Here is a 17515-nt window from a genome sequence, read left to right as displayed (position 1 = left end):
CCATCGTCCGGGTGTCTGGGAGGTCTCCTTTTACCTGCCCTATTCTATAGGAACAGACGTTCAAGTGAAGTTCACCTAACGATGCCAGAGCTCGAAGCTAGAAGGGGTCCATCAGGAACTTGGTGGGTGTGTTGCAACATCTTCTCACCATGAAGTGTGCCCAGCCCGAAGTGTCAACTGCCCCTGGATTTCCTGATACCGGGGCTTTCTATTAACATCCAGGTTTTTCATTTCATTTATAAAAAGATGTACCAAGTACGTTCTGTTTATAGACATTTCTAATGGCTGCAAATGAAGTCCTGCCTACCTGGCTTGTCTCCACTATTGTAGGGAACGGCCAAGAGTCACTGGAATGTCTTTTTATAACTGTCCAGTCCAATAAAAAGACCTGTGCTTCCCCTCCAAGACAGCTCCTCTTGGCTGAGACTGGGGGGGGGGCGGTGTCCTTCTTTCACACCAGGGATCGTGATGCCTTGTTTGCTCACCTCTCTTATCCACTGGATAAGAGAGAGAAAGAAAGTGAAGCTGCTTAGTGGTGTCCGACTCTTTGCAACCCCATGGACTGTAGCCTGCCAGGCTCCTCCATCCACGGGATTTTCTAGGCAAGAGTATTGGAATGGGTTGTCATTTCCTTCTCCAGGGGATCTTCCCAGCCCAGGGATCGAACCCAAGTCTCCCACATTGCAGGCAGATGCTTTACTGTCTGAGCCACCAGGGAAGCCAGGATATCCACTGGATGGTGAGCTCCAAAAGGGCAAGGACAGGGCTGACACAAAGGGAGCATTCAACATTTAAAGAGAAAAGAAGGCAAAATAGGAAGGAAGGAGGGAGGAAAGGAAGGAGGGCCTAAAGAAATGAAAGGAGGGATAGAGGCAGGCTATAGTTTTTCACGAGATAAACCGAACCCCTTTCTGCTTATGCTCCAGACCCCAGCCATACTGAGTGACTCCGTATTCCACAAGCCCTTCCTCATCCCATCCCTCCCTGACCCCTTACTGAGGCTGCATCCTCTTGGTGGACCCGCTTTCTCAGTGTTCTGTTTACTCATCCACATCCACTCCCTAGCCCCCTTCTTTGTCCATATCCTCACTCAGGTATCCTTATCCTGCCCTCTTAACAAGGAAACCCCATGGCCAATCTAGCTGTAATAGTTCTGCAGTGGCTCATGGACATCCAAAGTCCTTATCTGATTCTCTTCCAAACTCCCTCATCTCAGCATTTCACGATTCCAAATGCTCAGAAGAGGAGGGCAAGGTCAGAGAGCCGGGGAGCAGGTATCCATGAAAAGCAAGAATGTCAGCACAGTCCTGAGAAGCTTCATCGCAGTAGATGACTGGGCCTCGGAAACCTAGAGGACCCTTAACCTCATTCTGATCACTAATGGATTGTATGAGCTTAGGCCTCAGCTTCCCTCTATGGGGGAAGCAGGCTTTGGACCCACTGATCTCTGAGGCTGTTTCTAGGTCTGACATCTAACATCATTTCGATGTCTTCTGTAGCCTTCTACTAGGACTGGGTGAACTTTGTAACACATGAACTCCTGAGAACGTGGACTAAGGGGGCCCAAGGATTAGTAGGTAAAGAATGGCTTCGAATGTGTTAGAAGAAAGGTAATTCTCTGATGGAGTCTGCACTACTGTATCACTGGTGGATCTTAGTTTACTCGAAGGAACTGCTACATAAGCTGTCAGGATGATGAATTTTACTCAGTGCCACTCTAAGTAAGCTGTGCACCAGCCACTTCTCATTAGTCTATGGCACAATGAGTATAGAAGTGGAGAGACAACATTTAGAAACTTTTAGAGAACTCTTGACACTGCTTCACCATTCTTGGGGATACTTCATTCATAGCAGTTCGTTTTTGTTGTATGTTACAAAAGAATTGGTTGGCAACGTAGAGGAAACAAAACTGGTTCTCTACCACAGACTGAGAAGTAGTAATTGAAATATTATCTTTATTGTTTTTACCCACTGAGAGAGAGGGAGGGTGGGAGGCAGGCAACGCAGGAGCATACCTTGTGTATAAAACAAGTTCACCTCTTCATTAAAAATCATCGAGACAATGTCAATCTAATTTTCTATTACAGGTGTTGTCCTTCTTTCCTAGCTCCCTCTCTCCCTTTCTTTCCTCTTTCTTTCCTTTTTCATTCATTTCTTCCTCCCCCCCCCATCCCTCCCTCTTTTTTTAAAATCATAAAGCAAGTGTTTTCTCTGCAAATTTCCACAGGTTTTTCTCTGCACACAGGAGAGCTGATTCAGCCAGAATGCTGTGCCCCTCCCCCTAGCTTCATCAGGAGGTGAAACATACCCGGTGGGGCTCCCTGGGGCACAGGACTTTCCAGCCAGCAAACACACAGGCCCTGGTGTGAGTGGTCACAGTGCTGGCAAATGGCTGCTCACGGGCATTCTGGACATGTGGTCCCATGACTTAGAAAAGAGGAGGCCACTGGCACCTGCCAGCACTGTCTGCTGATGGTCAGCTCTCTAGAACCTTGGGCCCCGCGGCCCCGGCACCCCAACCACAGAGGTCAGCTGCCCTTGGTCCTGCCCCAATCATACTCAGCAGTTTTCTCCCAAAGGCTTTACGAAAGCCACCTCGCCAGTCACTCCTGCTTTTTGACTCTGCCCCTTACTGCTCCTTGGATTTAAAAATACCTCCCTTCCATGGGAACTGTGGAGTCAACAGAGCAAGACTCAAATCTAAGCTCTCTATGCTTTAGCTGAGTGACTGGGGGTCAGTCCCTTCCTTCTTCTGAAGCCCGGATTTCCTTCCGCAAAGCAGGGACACAGGTGCTCACCTTCCTGGCACTGGAAAGGTGCTGAATAAACATTTGTTGCATGAGTGAATGAATGGATAAACGGACAAATAGATGAGTGGCTGCCAGTATTCCTGGCTCTTTATCTATCCTCCCACACCCACTCTACCTGGGCATCCCAGGAACTCCTGGGGTCTGGCTCAGGAGAGCATACATCACATTCATCTCAGAAGTCCTGCATTTGTGATTTAGCCAGATGTCTTTCCTGACCTGGGACTTTGGTTGAGTCATTTCACTCTTTAAGGCCTTATCAGTTAAATACAAAATGCTAACCCTGTCCAGTCATTCTCATCAAAGGCCATCAAAGCCTAACTAGAGCAGAGATGAAAGTGCATGGTGACCTGGAAGGAACCTGCCACACACCAAGGCTTTTCCTACATGGGCTGCTCCCATCTCTGAGCCAAGGTGAGAGTCCAGGGGCCCGCCTGGACTCAGCCAGAAGGCTGAGCTGACGTGCTCTCTGGCTTGGGGCCAGGCATGACATTGTCTTGCCAGCATCGTCATTCCTCTGCACATAGGTATTCTGTCGGTGCATGGGAGGCCCTGGCTCTTGTGAGAGAGACATAAAGAGAAGAGTCAGCAGAAAACCTGCAGAGGTTGGCAAATGAGCCAACCAATCAAGCCATCAGCAAGGCCAGGGTCCTGTGAGCTGGAGAGAATGGAAAAGTTCAGCATGCATCTGGAAAGTCAGGAAAGTGGATGCAGACTGTTTCTCTGACTTAAAACTAGTCCCCCTGGGTCCCACATCAAATGGCGGTCACCTATGGTCCACCTCTGGGTGTTTTGGGGGGTTGCTGGTCAGAGTTGTAGTACAAGGCAGAGGCTAAGTCAGGCATTAGAAAATCTGCCCTCCACCATTTCCACCCTCTTCTCAGCAATATGTGAAGCTCCTCTGCCTTGAGTATCCTCCTTCTACCTCAACTCAATCTACTCAATCTCTGATGTCCAAACCGTACCTAAGCTTTCCTTAAAATGTTCAGGCTGCAAGTCAGCTGTTCCTCTTTGACCTCCTACGCATGCTCCATGCTGCCTTTCATTGTTCAAGAAGCGGCAGATGCACTTATCGAGAGGCAGTCACCTGCTAGCCCCTAGGAGAGACTTGCTTGGCCGGCCCTCATTTGATCCTCAAAGCAACTTCACAAAGTAGGTGCCACTGTCATTCCCATTGTACAGATGAGGACATCTGTAAGAGGTCACAAAGTAAGGGAAGAGCCCTGAACCTAGGATTCTTGCCTGGAAAATCCCATGGACAGAGAAGCCTGGCAGGCTACAGTCCACAGGGTCCCAAAGATTCAGACATGACAGTGACAGAAAAAGCATGCAGTCTGTCTGACCCCAGCCCATCCCAGCTCCACCAGAACTGCCCAACAGACCCTTCTGCTAGCACAGAAGCAGTCATATGACTCTGTCCAGTACGGTACCACTAGCCCCAGGTGGCTACTGAATTCTGAAAACGTGGCTAGTGTGACGCAAGAACTGGATTTTAAATGGCATTTCATCTTCACTAATTTAAAAACAGTCACATGTGGCTAATGACCACTGCATTGGACGGCAGACTGTAGCTGTTAGTACTCAGCCCAGGTGGTCCAGTTCTAGACTCTGAGCCTTTTGAGAAGACAGGATCTTGAGAACTCCCTCTGAGCCCATAGGAGGCGATGCAGAAATATTTCGGTAAAGGACTAACCTTGCGTATTTGTTTAGTCACTAAGTTGTATAGGACTCCTTGCGACTCCATGGACTGCAGGTCACCAGGCTCCTCTGTCTGTGGGATTTCCCAGGCAAGAACACTGGAGTGGGTTGCCATTTCCTTCTCCAGGGGGTCTTCCTGACCCAGGGATCCAACCCGCCTCTCCTGCACTGGCAGGCAGATTCTTTATCACTGGGCCACCTAGGAAGCCCAACCCTGCATGCAGTCCTGTGATTACTTGGTCCAGTCTGCCTTGCGAATTGGGAAATTCCCGCAGCCCCATTGGGCGTTAGGAGCCACACCCATGGGTAAAAGGGGAGGAGCTCGACTCCCTTACCTGTGCAGATTGTCGGGCTCGAAGCAGGTCTTGGTGACGTCGGTGATATTGGGGTCACAGCACTCCCCGCCGTCGAAGTTGAAGCGCTCGTAGTTGCAGTCCATGTCACACACCCCGTTCTGCTGCTTCTTGGCGAAGGCGGGGTGGCGCAGGTGGCGGCAGTCCCCGCCGTCGTGGCCGGTCAGCGTGTGGTTGCACTCGGGGTCGCAGTTCTCGTCGCCGATCTTGCTGATGTCGCAGTTGGCCAGGATGAGGCGGCGGCGCAAGGAGGAGTTGCTCACCTCCAGCACCTCGAGCTCCCAGGAGATGTTATAGTGCTTGAAGGCCTCGGCCAGCTGCTGGTGCTGGAAGTCGATCTGCTGCCGGCTCACGGTGGGGTTCTCCCGGCCGTCGTCGTGGAGGTTGACCACGCGGTAGCGCACCACCTTGGGCTGGCGGAGCCGCGGCAGCTGGTTGTAGTTGGCAATGACCTCGGGGCTGTCGCACAGCGTCTGCCCGCACAGCGGCGGCTCCAAGCTGGTGTCCAGCCGGAAGCCGTGGGCGCCGCTGACCTCCACGCGGGGGCTGCTGCCGTCCTTCATGGGGGACCAGGCTCGCTTCACATTGTCCCAGTTCTCCTGCAGGAGGAGCTGAGGTAGAGGGCCCTGGGGGCCGCGGGTCCCCATGTCCAGCAGGATCTCGCGCTGCGTCCTGGCCACCTTCCACAGGCTGAAGCGCTCCACGGAGCCCCGGTAGTTGTGGTTCAGGGTGCTGCCTCCCAGCATGAGGACTTTACACTTCTGGGTCAGGGGGCTGAAGATCCCGCCCACCTGCTCCCCGGAGGTGGCCACCTGGGCACCGTTCATGTAGAGCTTCATCAGCCGCCCGTCGTAGGTGGCAGCCAGGTATACCCACTGGCCTGGGAGGTAGCTGCGGTGGGCATTGATGGTGGTCACTTGCCGGGCCCGGTCTGTCTTCAAGGAGAAAAAGTAGCGTGGGTCTCTGTTGCCTTGGTCACTGACGGTGTGAATGCCCACGACCCATCCTCGGTCACGTGAGGCATAAGAACATTTGTCATAGAGCCCTATGTAGCCCCAAAAGAAAAAGATGAATAAATAAAGGGTGGAGGAAGGAGGGGAGAGTTCTTTCTTTCTGATAAAATTCCTATCAGGATGCCCAGAAGAGGAAGTCACAAACTGCGCTCAGTGGCCTTCTGGCGGTGACTGACTGAGCCTTTGGGACCACCCCGAGGGCAAGGTGAGGGCTAGAGGAATGGAGAACACAGATGAGGTAGCTTTGGGAGGTTCTGACCACAACTTTAACCCATGTGGTTTCACTTTGATTGGTTCTGAGAATGGGGCACACAAAAAATGACATTTGTTTGCAGAATACACACTTGAGCTAAAGAAAACAACAGTAATACTACTAATAATTAAAATCTGAAAATCTTTGATTTTGCAAAACCGTTGGATGGGGAAGAGGACTTTTTAATTAAAAGTGTATTTTAAGTGTAGAATGACATACATGGTGAGAGGGAGAGGTAAGAGAAGAATCAGAGAGAGAAAATGCTCAACAGAAGGTGCATTTCGACAGCTCCGACTATAGTCACCATAACAGGAGTGCATCAGCCACCAGCTCTCATCAGTGATCAGTGGTGGTGAATTGCCGGGAAAGTTGCCTGGAGAAGTGATGGTCATGGACTGCAAAGCTTCTATCGTAACAGTAGCCCTGACTAGCTCTGACATTCACCCCCAAGAAAGCCAGGCGTACTTACTATCTGAGCTGGAAAGGTTTTTAAACATCAACAATTCCAACTCCTTCACTCAAAAGTTAAGGGAGTTGAGACCCAGGAAATGGAAGGTATTTGTTAGGTTACATAGTCACTGACAAATTTCCTGAGACCCAGTTCAAACCTGCTTTTCTCTAACATCAATGCTAATATTTTAAAAAGTAAAAGTCATCCTCTTGGCATAAAAAGATGTTGGGGACTCCATCATTAAGTAAAACCAAGCCTCTGTCACAAGTGAGGCATTGTGTGAAGGTCTGCATATGCATTAATTCATTCAACCCATTTAGCACCCTCAAGGTGATGATATTAAGTTAACAAAGGAGGAAACAGGAATTGAAGGAGGTAAAGAGATGGATGGTTTAAGGTCAACTGGTTGGTAACTAGATCCTAGATCCATCAGACCCTAGGATCACCGTCCTAGGTACTAACTCTACCTCCCTCTCCCCCATCAGTGTCACCAGGGGTCCATCTGCATAAAAACACCTGCCTGGGTTGTCCCAAATTTCAGTTGAGTGTTTGGGGAAGTTCCAAGCTAGACATCTCTAGACTTAGCCTGGAAACCCCAGGAAGTCACTAAGTAGATTCTCTCTGGATCTAAGTCTCTTTACTCTCATCAACTCCTGTTCCCAGCTTTTATGGAATACACCCAGTGTCCTTGGCACAGGGAAGCAGTTGGATGGGGAAGAGGACTTTCTAATTAAGAATGTACTCTAAGTGTTTGATGATGTACGAGGCTAGGTGGGAGGAGAGAGCAGGGATAGGAGAACGAATAAAAGATGCTCATTTAGGAGGACAGCCCCTACTTTCAGCTGGAGAACTGCTGCGGTCACCATAACTTTGAGTGTACCTCTGCCATTAACACTCATCAAATGAGCACAGAGAGCTTCTAGCACAATCAGTAGAGAAGGCCCACACACTTTGTACTTCTTTGTGGGTACTGGGGCCTTCAATTTTGTGTAAATCTGTTAGCAGCTGACATGGATGGTAGTTTTGGCCAAGCTTCCAAGTCCACCTACATCTCCCCTATCACCATTCCCTGTTCTACCAACTTTCAAGTGATGGCCAGGGTCTCCTACAATATCAACCTGCTCTCAGGCCTTGCTGAAACACCAAGTATTGGTGGGTCTTGGTTCTCTCCCCGGCAAGGGAAGGGAATGCATGAGGTTTCCCTCATACGCCTGCTCCACGGGGGATTTTCTGTGATCCCAGGTTTCCCAATGGCTAAAACAGAAACCACCTCTCCCAGGAAGCTTTCCCTAATGGTCCTGTGAGGAATAATCACTCTCTCCTCTGAATTCTTTGTACTTTTAGGAAACTGGACATTTACTCTCTGGTTTTGGAGTCTCCCCTAGACACGACACTTTTTGAGAATGATGACTCTGTCTGGGTCATCTCTACCCTGTCCAGCATCTTGCACTATGGGGTGTACACAGCAGGCACTCAGCAATTGTCCCACAAATGCACACATGGATGATTCTGAACAGACTGGGAGAAGAGAAAAGGTGAAATAGAAGCAGAGGCACTAATCTATGACTCCCTGGGTAAAGGACAGAGAGAATCAGAAGACAGAGTGTGTTCTTGGCCAGATACAAAGAGCAGGGCCTTTGGAGTCAGGGTAATTCTGATGACAACAATTATTGGCCATACATCCAGGGCAAATCGCTTCACCTCTGTGGATCTCAATCCCCTCCTCTCTATCTCTCTTTACACATGTTGTCACGCTTAAAAGACATAGTGGCTATACCATCCTTGGCACACCATGGCTGTCCAGATGGGACTACATTGTTAAAATACTAGAGGGTCTCAGAGTGATGTCAAGGATGCCAAGGGGGGAAGGATGAAAACAAAATGTAGCAACACCAGAGAGAGTAGGCACCCTAAAGACCAGGTGGCTGATGTGTTAACAGCAGGTAGGATGAAGGCTCAAAGAGCACGAGTTCTCCTCAAATTTACTGGCAAACGCTACTCAGAAATCATAGCCCAACCCCCCTCCCCTTGGCTTTGCTACTGTCATGAGACTTGCATGGTAAAAGCTACCTCCCCACTGACCTCTCCAAGGCGAAAGCTCCGACTCCACATTTGGAATGAGCTCCCCTATGTCTTGCACTGATAGCTATGGGAAGTATGAGAGAACAGGCTTCTGGACTTCACCCCCTGCCCCTCTGACCTTGCCCCCCGTCCCCATCCCTGCCCTCGCCACATCCCACCTCTCTGCTCACCTTCTCTTCCGCTTCTGGCTAACAACCCCCCTACCTCACCCCGGAACAGAAAATTCTTCTAGTGAGAAAATTCACATCTGGAACAGGATTCTTTCTCTCTCTCTCTCTCTCTGCAGGTTTTTATTTGGCCGGGGGCTCTCAGGCCTGGCTTTCCCGTTGCCTTTGGAAGGTGGCTGGCTGGAGTAGCAAGGTAAAATGTGACCACATCTGAGAGTGCCCTCAGCTCAGGGCCTTCCTGGGACTGGGGTACATGGGCTTCGGGCGCCTCTGTTTGCAGTTGAGAGAAAAGAGGGAATCAACAAGAACGGCTAGACTCTGCGACATGGAGCGGAGGACCAAGAGGCAGCTTAGCCCCAGGAGGCAGAGAGGAAGGGCAAAGGGAGGGTTTCAGTGGAACCAAGAGGAAACACAGTAAGGAAATGAGAACCCTGAAGCAGTGGCTGCAGAAGTTCAGAGGGAAATATTTACCTGGGGTGTTAGTGGTGAAAGGAAATCACTGAATTTCAATATGGATGGGGGGATGGGGGTGGGTTGTACTGGTGAATGGGATTTATTTCTGGGCAAAAATAAAGTAATCAACAGCAGCCACATTTCAGAGGGCTGGATGGGAGACACCGCTGTTTCACCAGCCTGGAACTGGAGAGCTGGGACCAGAGATCTGGGCTCTCGGTCTGCCGTATGACCTTGCCGGGGACAAGTCACCCTGCCTCTTTGGCTGCCAGGCCTTATTTCCCTTTTCTGAGAAAGGAGGAGTTGGGAGTAAACGATCTCCCTGCTACAGTTTAAGAGCTCTTTTGTTCCCTGTGAGAATGGTTCCTTGTAAGGAGGAGATACTTCAAAAATGTGTGTTGATTTGAATCGAATGCCTCACGTCATCGCCAATTCTTGTGTGCTTAGAGGACACGTCCTCTGTGTGTCTCCACACCAGACATGCAACAGTGTTCTCTGGAGGACGTGGGTGAATGCCAGTACCCCTCCACCCCATCCTTCCCCACGGTTCTCCAGGAAGATAGAGACAGAGTGAAAGAAACAGTAAGGCAGTCTGAACGTCGCACCATCTGGGCGGGACTAGAGGTTGATCCCGGGGGACACAGCCTCACAGAATGGCCACGGGCAATCCTGCACACCATCTAAGCTAATTAGCATAAGCCTGCCTCAGAGCTGTGAGCACGTGCGAGCGGGCAAGGAAAGTGCCAGAGCCCATTCATTCCCCAGCCAATGGCCGTCCGGGGCACCTGCACGGATGAGGAAGTAGAGGCCCAGGAAGGAGGCTGCCCTGGGTCTCATGGCCAGCATCAGACACTTGAACCCTATTCTCTCTAATGTGTCCCTATCTGCTGGCAGCCAGATTTGCTGTGAAAGGGCTGCACAGCCCAGCAGAAGCTTGATGTTTATTTATTTTTATTGTATCTCTCTTTCTCTTTTTATTTTTTCTTGGTCTCAACTCACCCCAGAGATAGAGGGCATGCACAATGGGGGCAAGTTCGAATGCAGAAGGCTTTGCAGGGAGTTTCCCAAAACCTCTGCCCGGGTCACTCCGGGAGAGTTGTCTGGGCTTTGGGGCTAGGATCACTCTCAGGATCCCTGCACTGTCAACGCCCGGGGGCAGGGTGGTGTGACCACGCCACTCCAGCCCAGGTATAGACGGGTCTTCCTCCCACACAATCATCACACTCCTCCCTGTCCTAGACGTCTGTTTGGTAATTATGCATTCAGTGTCTGCTTCCTGACTATATCTCTCTCCGGTTCATTTCTAAACGCCCAACATCCAACACAGCATCTGGTACCTTGCAGGTGCTGCATAGAGTCTGTCATTAAAATTATAAAATAAAGGAAGGGAGGGAGCAAACCAGGGAGGCAAGAGAAGGGGCGCGGGGGGACACTTCTCTATCACTCTGCTCCTTGTAAGAGCACCATCATATTATTAATACAATCACATTGTTTAGAGCGTACTCAGCGCCATGTGCTTTATGGGACTTCTCTCACTTGGTCTTCACCACAAAACTACCAACGCAGCCCAGTTTGCAGAGAAAAACAGAAGCTCAGAAAGGTAGCAGCTTGTCCAAAGCAACACAGCTTAGACTCCATGTCCATAGGAGTCCCAGACCCAACTTCTTAATCACATCACTACACCAAGTGCCAAGTGCCACACACGTTATCCTGGGCTATCTGAAGACATGCCCCACCCCCTGCAGAAACATCTTTGTAAGTTCAACAGCAGCAACACAAGCAAGTGGAACTGAACTGCAAAAAGGCTGCTTTCTGTGTCATTCTTCTGCCTGGGGCTCAAAAACTGGACTAAGAATCAGCGGTCCTTTATGACTAGCTTTTCGTCGGTTCTACCTGACTTGCCTCACTTTACTGGGACTAGAGACTTGCCCGGGCCTGGTTGTCTGTCTGGAGTCTGGGGTGCCTCCCTGCTTTGTCCTTCAGCATCTGAACCTCCACTACTAGCCCCCTTGCCTATGGGTTTCTGACTCAGCTTTGCTCCATTGCCCAGGTTCTATATTGCAGTGTTCTTCATCTTTCCTTCAACGTTGCTGTCCTGCTCTTGGCTGCCTCCCATCTTCCATTCCATCTGCCATGGGCTGAAACGTGTTCCCCTCAAAAAACTCCTAGGTGGAAGGCTAGCCCCTCATCCCTCAGAATGTGAATGTATCTAGAGAGAGATCTTTAAGGAGATAATTAAGCTACAGTGAGGTTATTGGGGTGGGCCCTAATCCAATAGAATGGCTGTGCTAAGAGGAAGAGATACAGATACAAGGGGAAGACACCATGAAGACGTGGGATGGAAAAGGTGCCCTATATGGGCCAACGGAGAAGGCAATGGCACCCATTGGAAAATCCCATGGACGGAGGAGCCTGGTGGGCTGCAGTCCATGGGGTCACTGAGGGTTGGATCTGACTGAGCGACTTCACTTTCACTTTTCACGTTCATGCATTGGAGGAGGAAATAGCAACCCACTCCAGTGTTCTTGCCTGGAGAATCCCAAGGACCGGGGAGCCTGGTGGGCTGCCGTCTATGGGGTCGCATAGAGTTGGACACGACCGAAGCGACTTAGTAGCAGCAGCAGCAGCATACGGTCCAAGGGCAGAGGACTCGGAAAATCCAACCCTGCAGACACTTTGATCCCAGACCCCTAATCTCTAGGGCTGTGAGAAAACAGATCTCTGTTGTTCAAGACAGCAAGTCATGGTGCTGTGTTATGGTAGCCCTAGCAAACTATAATACTGCCATTCAACAAGTTTTTTTTAAGCTCTCCCCCTGAAGTTTCTCCTAAATCATTTGCTGCTTTGTACTCAATTCAGTATCCTTCTTGGTTACAACACATTGTCTCAGCTTAACTCCTACTGTGGACAGGGCAAGGAGTACTGCGAGGATATAAAAATGGGTGGTGTGGTCGCCTCACAGGAAAAGCTCCTCCCAGGAAAGAGATGCTTCTTCGCTCCAGCTGGAGCCCCTGCTGTGTACTGAGCATGCACATAGCTGCTTCTGGGCCAAAATGTCTCCTATGACCCTCACAAGCAACCTTGTATAACAGGTGCTGTTAACAGATGAGAAAACTGAGACTCAGAGGGGTGAGGTCAACCTGCCCAAGGTCACACAGCACTAAGGGGGAGGAAGGAGTGGAATTCAAGACTCCTGATTTCAAGTTCAGTTCCCCTATAGATGAGCCAGACCTCCGCTAGGAGGACCTTGACATGCACTGGCATTCACATTGCATAAGACACTTTAAGCAGCCTAGCGCTGATGTAAAGTACACAGGAGGATGTGTGTCAACCAGACGCAAATTCCATGCCATTGCATACAAGGGACTTGAGCATCCCACAGCTTTTGGTAACTACGGTGGGTCTGGGAACAAATGCACTGGGAATACCAAGGGAGATCTGTAATGATAATAATAACGGGCAATGTAGTGGTCTCCTGGCTAAGCACAGACATCCCCTTCCATGCTCATAAGAACCCAGTGAAGTGGGCTTGACTGATCTTCCTTGACAGAGAAGGAACAGGTGTAGAGAAGCTAATTGGCTTCCCTCCAAGGATCTCAGCTAGAGAGTGAGAGAATCCCACTTGGGCTAACTCTAAAGCCAGAGCTGTCTTCTAGGATGCTCTCTTTCAGGGGGAAAAATCTCTTGGCCCACGGTCAAGGTTCTTGTGCCCCAGCTCTGCCACTTTGCTGCTGTAGGTCAATGGGTGGGCAGTTCCCCCCAGCAAGGGCATCCTCAAATCCTCCCCTATGAAATAGGAGGGTTTTATCACACAGCCACAGAGGTCCCTTCCACCTGAGACCCTCTGTAACTCTGAGATCTCAGGTCTTTCAGACGTCCCTGCCTCAGTTCCTACTGAAGGGGATATAAGGTCATGGAGGAGTGGGGAGGAGGGAGAAGAAGGCCATTTCAGGCCCTCCAACTTCAGGATGTCCACTAGCTGTGGAACCTCAGCCAGGGGAATATGAGCAGAGGTGAGAGGATGTGGGGATGAAAGGGGGAATTTAGGTCAACAATCTGGTTTCTTTCAGGAGGCTAAAAAAAAATTAAAAGCTAAAAGTTGAAGCTGGTCCTTTTTTTTTTGTTTGTTTTGTTTTCCCTTCCATGGTTTAATGGCTGATATCAAAGCCACAGAGAAATGCTTGAGAGAGCAATCCTATGGAAAGCTTTTATCTGTCTAGAGGAGGGTGATTAAAACAGACAGATTCGGGTTAAGTATACCCATGGCCCCTGCACTTGGTTCATTGGTGGGGGAGGACCACCAGGGTGACCCTGGAGGACTCAGCAGCACCAGGCAGGTGCCCGAGGGACTTCAGCATCCCCATTCTTCCAGGCCAGCGTACCTTGGCTCAAAGGACGGTGCTTAGGCTCAGTGGAAGGAGAAGGCTTGGAAGAAATCACACTTGGCTAGAGGCTTCTCCACACTCTGCTGAGTTCTGGTTGTCTCTCCCTCTGGGTGTGAGAGGCTGGGATATCAAGAGTGACCCTTTGGGGCAATTCACAAGGTCAAGGTCAGCTCAGCATCTCCTATGTTGATCCCATGGGTGGGGCCAGGTCTAGGTGGAGCAGTGTGACCTGCATCCATGGTGGTGCCTGTGTCTGCTCCCTGACTGTGGTCTTTTTCCCTGCTGGGAACCATCACCCGAAAAGTCCCTGATATTATCAGTCCGCTCACTTCTTCTTCTTCTTCTTCTTTTTTTTTTTACACTAGCCTTGTGACCTTGGATGAGCTCATTCAACTCTCTGAGGCGGTTTTCCCATTTGTATTCCAGGGATTAAACAGTCTCATTCTGTATACTTCACAGGTCTTTTTTTTTTTTTTTTTGAAAGAGAGAGAGAAAGGAGATAAATGGATGCATATTTCCTTGTAAACTATTTAAGGCCATTTGGATGTAAGGCAAGGTGAACAAGAGTATTTCTAAGGGTTCCTAAAAATCCATTTTCTGTATTAATACACAGACTTACATAACACACTGGGGATGGCAAAGTGCTTTTAGGGGCTCAAGGCGCAGCCCTGTTTCCCTCTGGATTGTGACTCTCCAGGCTGCCTCCTTCACTCACATGAAAGTAAGCTCTGTGAATATAGCACGGTCAGAGTTCTAGAGACCAGCAAACACTCATTCAGGTGCTGGCTCTGCCGTGCATGAGCGTGACACTTGGAAAGTCAGAGCATCTCTCTTGTAGAATTAGTCTTCTCATCTGTAAAATAGGGATGATGCGATCTACCTCTGCTGGTTGGAGGGGGAACTAATAAGATAATAAACGTATCCACGTATCCCGACTTGGCACATGGGCACAGGCGATGGTTGGATGGCATCACCTACTCGATGGACATGAGTTTGAGGAAGCTCCGGGAGTTGGTGATGGACCGGGAGGCCTGGCGTGCTGCAGTTCAAGGGGTAGCAAAGAGTCGGACATGACTGAGCAACTGAACTGAAGCATTTGTACTGTGGACTGATCTGTTGGAATCCCAGCTCTGCTGCATGTTAGCTTGTAGCCTTGGGCAAAATCCCTTCACCTCCCTGATAGTTTTCTCAACTGTAAACTGATAATAACAGTACTTAAGGCACAGTGACATTTTGAGGATTTAGTTAGAGAATACAAATACTCATCTGCATAGCACGTGATAAATGTCAGCTATGCTGTTTAATCAGTATTAATGATAAACGTCTGTGCCTTTTCCTCCAAATTGGGACCATTTCCCCCCTTCTGTGTAGTTAAACTTTATCCTTTCTGAGGCTGTTCTCTGAAAGAGAGAGACCTGTTCATCACTCTCTTTTTCACACGTTGTCATTGAAATTGGTTCATAAGGGCTTTAAAAAAGGAAGTGGGAGGGGGAGAGGGAGAAGACGATAAGGAAGAAAGAGAGGGAGGCAGGGTTGGAGGGGAAGAGGAGTCCGGATGAAGAGGAGGGGAAGAGGAGTCCGGATGAAGAGGAGGGGAAGAGGAGTCCGGATGAAGAGGAGGGGAAGAGGAGTCCGGATGAAGAGGAGGGGAAGAGATGAGTCAGGATGAAGAGGAGGGGAAGAGGAGTCAGGATGAAGAGGAGGGGAAGAGGAGTCTGGATGAAGAGGAGGGGAAGAGGAGTCAGGAGGAAGAGGAGGGGAAGAGGAGTCCGGATGAAGAGGAGGGGAAGAGGAGTCCGGATGAAGAGGAGGGGAAGAGGAGTCAGGAGGAAGAGGAGGGGAAGAGGAGTCAGGATGAAGAGGAGGGGAAGAGGAGTCTGGATGAAGAGGAGGGGAAGAGGAGTCCGGATGAAGAGGAGGGGAAGAGGAGTCAGGATGAAGAGGAGGGGAAGAGGAGTCCAGATGAAAAGGAGGGGAAGAGGAGTCAGGATGAAGAGGAGGGGAAGAGAGGAGTCAGGATGAAGAGGAGGGGAAGAGAGGAGTCCGGATGAAGAGGAGGGGAAGAGGAGTCAGGAGGAAGAGGAGGGGAAGAGGAGTCAGGAGGAAGAGGAGGGGAAGAGAGGAGTCAGGATGAAGAGGAGGGGAAGAGGAGTCAGGAGGAAGAGGAGGGGAAGAGGAGTCAGGATGAAGAGGAGGGGAAGAGGAGTCAGGAGGAAGAGGAGGGGAAGAGAGGAGTCAGGATGAAGAGGAGGGGAAGAGGAGTCAGGAGGAAGAGGAGGGGAAGAGGAGTCAGGATGAAGAGGAGGGGAAGAGGAGTCAGGATGAAGAGGAGGGGAAGAGGAGTCAGGATGAAGAGGAGGGGAAGGGAGGAGGAGGAGGAGGAGCTACATGTTTTCCTTTGTTCACCCTTAGAAGTTGCCCCCCGTGGACGCGGGTGCTGACACTAGAGCTGCCCCACAGAAGAGCGCTGACCTTTGGTCTTTTTGATGAAGATCCACTAACTTCAGAGATAATCACATTGCGTCTCAGAAAACCCTCAAGCCAAAGCCCCCTGCCACCCACACTCTTCACAGAAGCCCCAAGCTCACCCTTCACATTCACAGAATCAGGCACAGTCAGGACTGGAGGCTCCCTCAACAATCATTCAACAACCTTTAACACCCAACCTCCTGTCTGAATCACCTGTACATCTCTACAAGTGACCGTGTATCTCCAGAATCAGACAACTTTTGAACCCCTGAAGAACAAGGCCTTTGCACCTTGGGGCATTTCTCGGTGCTCACCAGTACGCTCTGTCGTGTCTGACTCATTTCAACCCCATGGATTGTAGCCCACCAGACCCCTTTGTCCATGGGATTTCCCAGGCAAGAATACTGGAGTGGATTGCCACTTCTTATTCCACCCAGGGAGAAGCATTAGCAAGCGGATGAGCAAGTGGATTCTTGACTACTAGCACCGCCTGGGAAGCCCAGTGCTCACGCAGAGTGAGCCAGAATCCTCCCCTTTCCTCTCCACACAGTGGTGCGGGATCTGGGCTGCAGGAACCCACAGAGTTATTCAGTGCGCTTTACCCAAGGGAGCCTTAGAGCTGTCTGAGGCTTTTCTCTGTGTTATCCTTGGCTCTTCTTTTGCCTAAATCAACATCCTCAAGTCCTTTCTGATTTATTAATCTGTCCATTCACCAGTTCCTTCAACACACAGTCACCAGGCATCCACTGTATCGGGCCCTGGCTGGACGTTCAAATATGAAGATACACCCTCTGCTGAGAGACCTGCTGATCCTTAACGCTAGTGCCAGTCCTTCTGTTAAGGCAACACAGATACAATAAGAGTTGATACTATGCAATTAGGAAGATCTATTATCACCACGTCTGCCTCCTTCCATTATCCCTAGGATCTGATTTGTTCTAATGGCTCTCCAAGCCGCATGACCCTCCCGAGAAACAAACAGAGCCACCACTGATGGTGCGCCATGTACAAGACCAGACCTTTATGTGTATCATCTCACTGAATTACTATACCTACTCTACGGGATAAGTTCTCTTAGTCCCAGCTTATGGGTAAGGAAACTGAAGCTCAGAGTTGGACTGACTGGGCACAGGTCAACAACAACACAAACAGGATTCGGTGCCAGCTCTCTGATTCCAAAGCCAGATGCTTAGCCAATGCCTTAAGTTTTCTATGGCTAAATATAAGCAGAAATTATTTTTTACTTAATACTTATTTTCTCATATACTCAACGTTTTACTGTTCCTTATGTTAATTACACAGTCTGTCAGTGATAACAAGACAAGAAGCATTCTTAAGACTCCTTGAAGTTTTAACGTGTACAAAGGACCTTAATTACTTCATT

The 17515-nt window shown here is 49.8% G+C and overlaps 1 protein-coding gene across 1 annotated transcript in view; it reads right to left on the bottom strand.

Annotated features, from left to right (window-relative positions):
- The window catches only part of PAPPA (pappalysin 1), a 268043-nt gene that overhangs the window by 226827 nt on the left and 23701 nt on the right, over positions 1 to 17515 (bottom strand). The window contains exon 2 of the mRNA XM_061426652.1: positions 4841 to 5903. Coding sequence (XP_061282636.1) covers positions 4841 to 5903 — 1063 coding nt within the window. The remainder of the gene's footprint in view (positions 1 to 4840; positions 5904 to 17515) is intronic.

Source organism: Bos javanicus, chromosome 8 (genome assembly GCF_032452875.1).
Source record: "Bos javanicus breed banteng chromosome 8, ARS-OSU_banteng_1.0, whole genome shotgun sequence".
Taxonomy (NCBI): Eukaryota; Metazoa; Chordata; class Mammalia; order Artiodactyla; family Bovidae; genus Bos; species Bos javanicus.
This window is presented reverse-complemented; position numbering and strand designations above follow the sequence as displayed.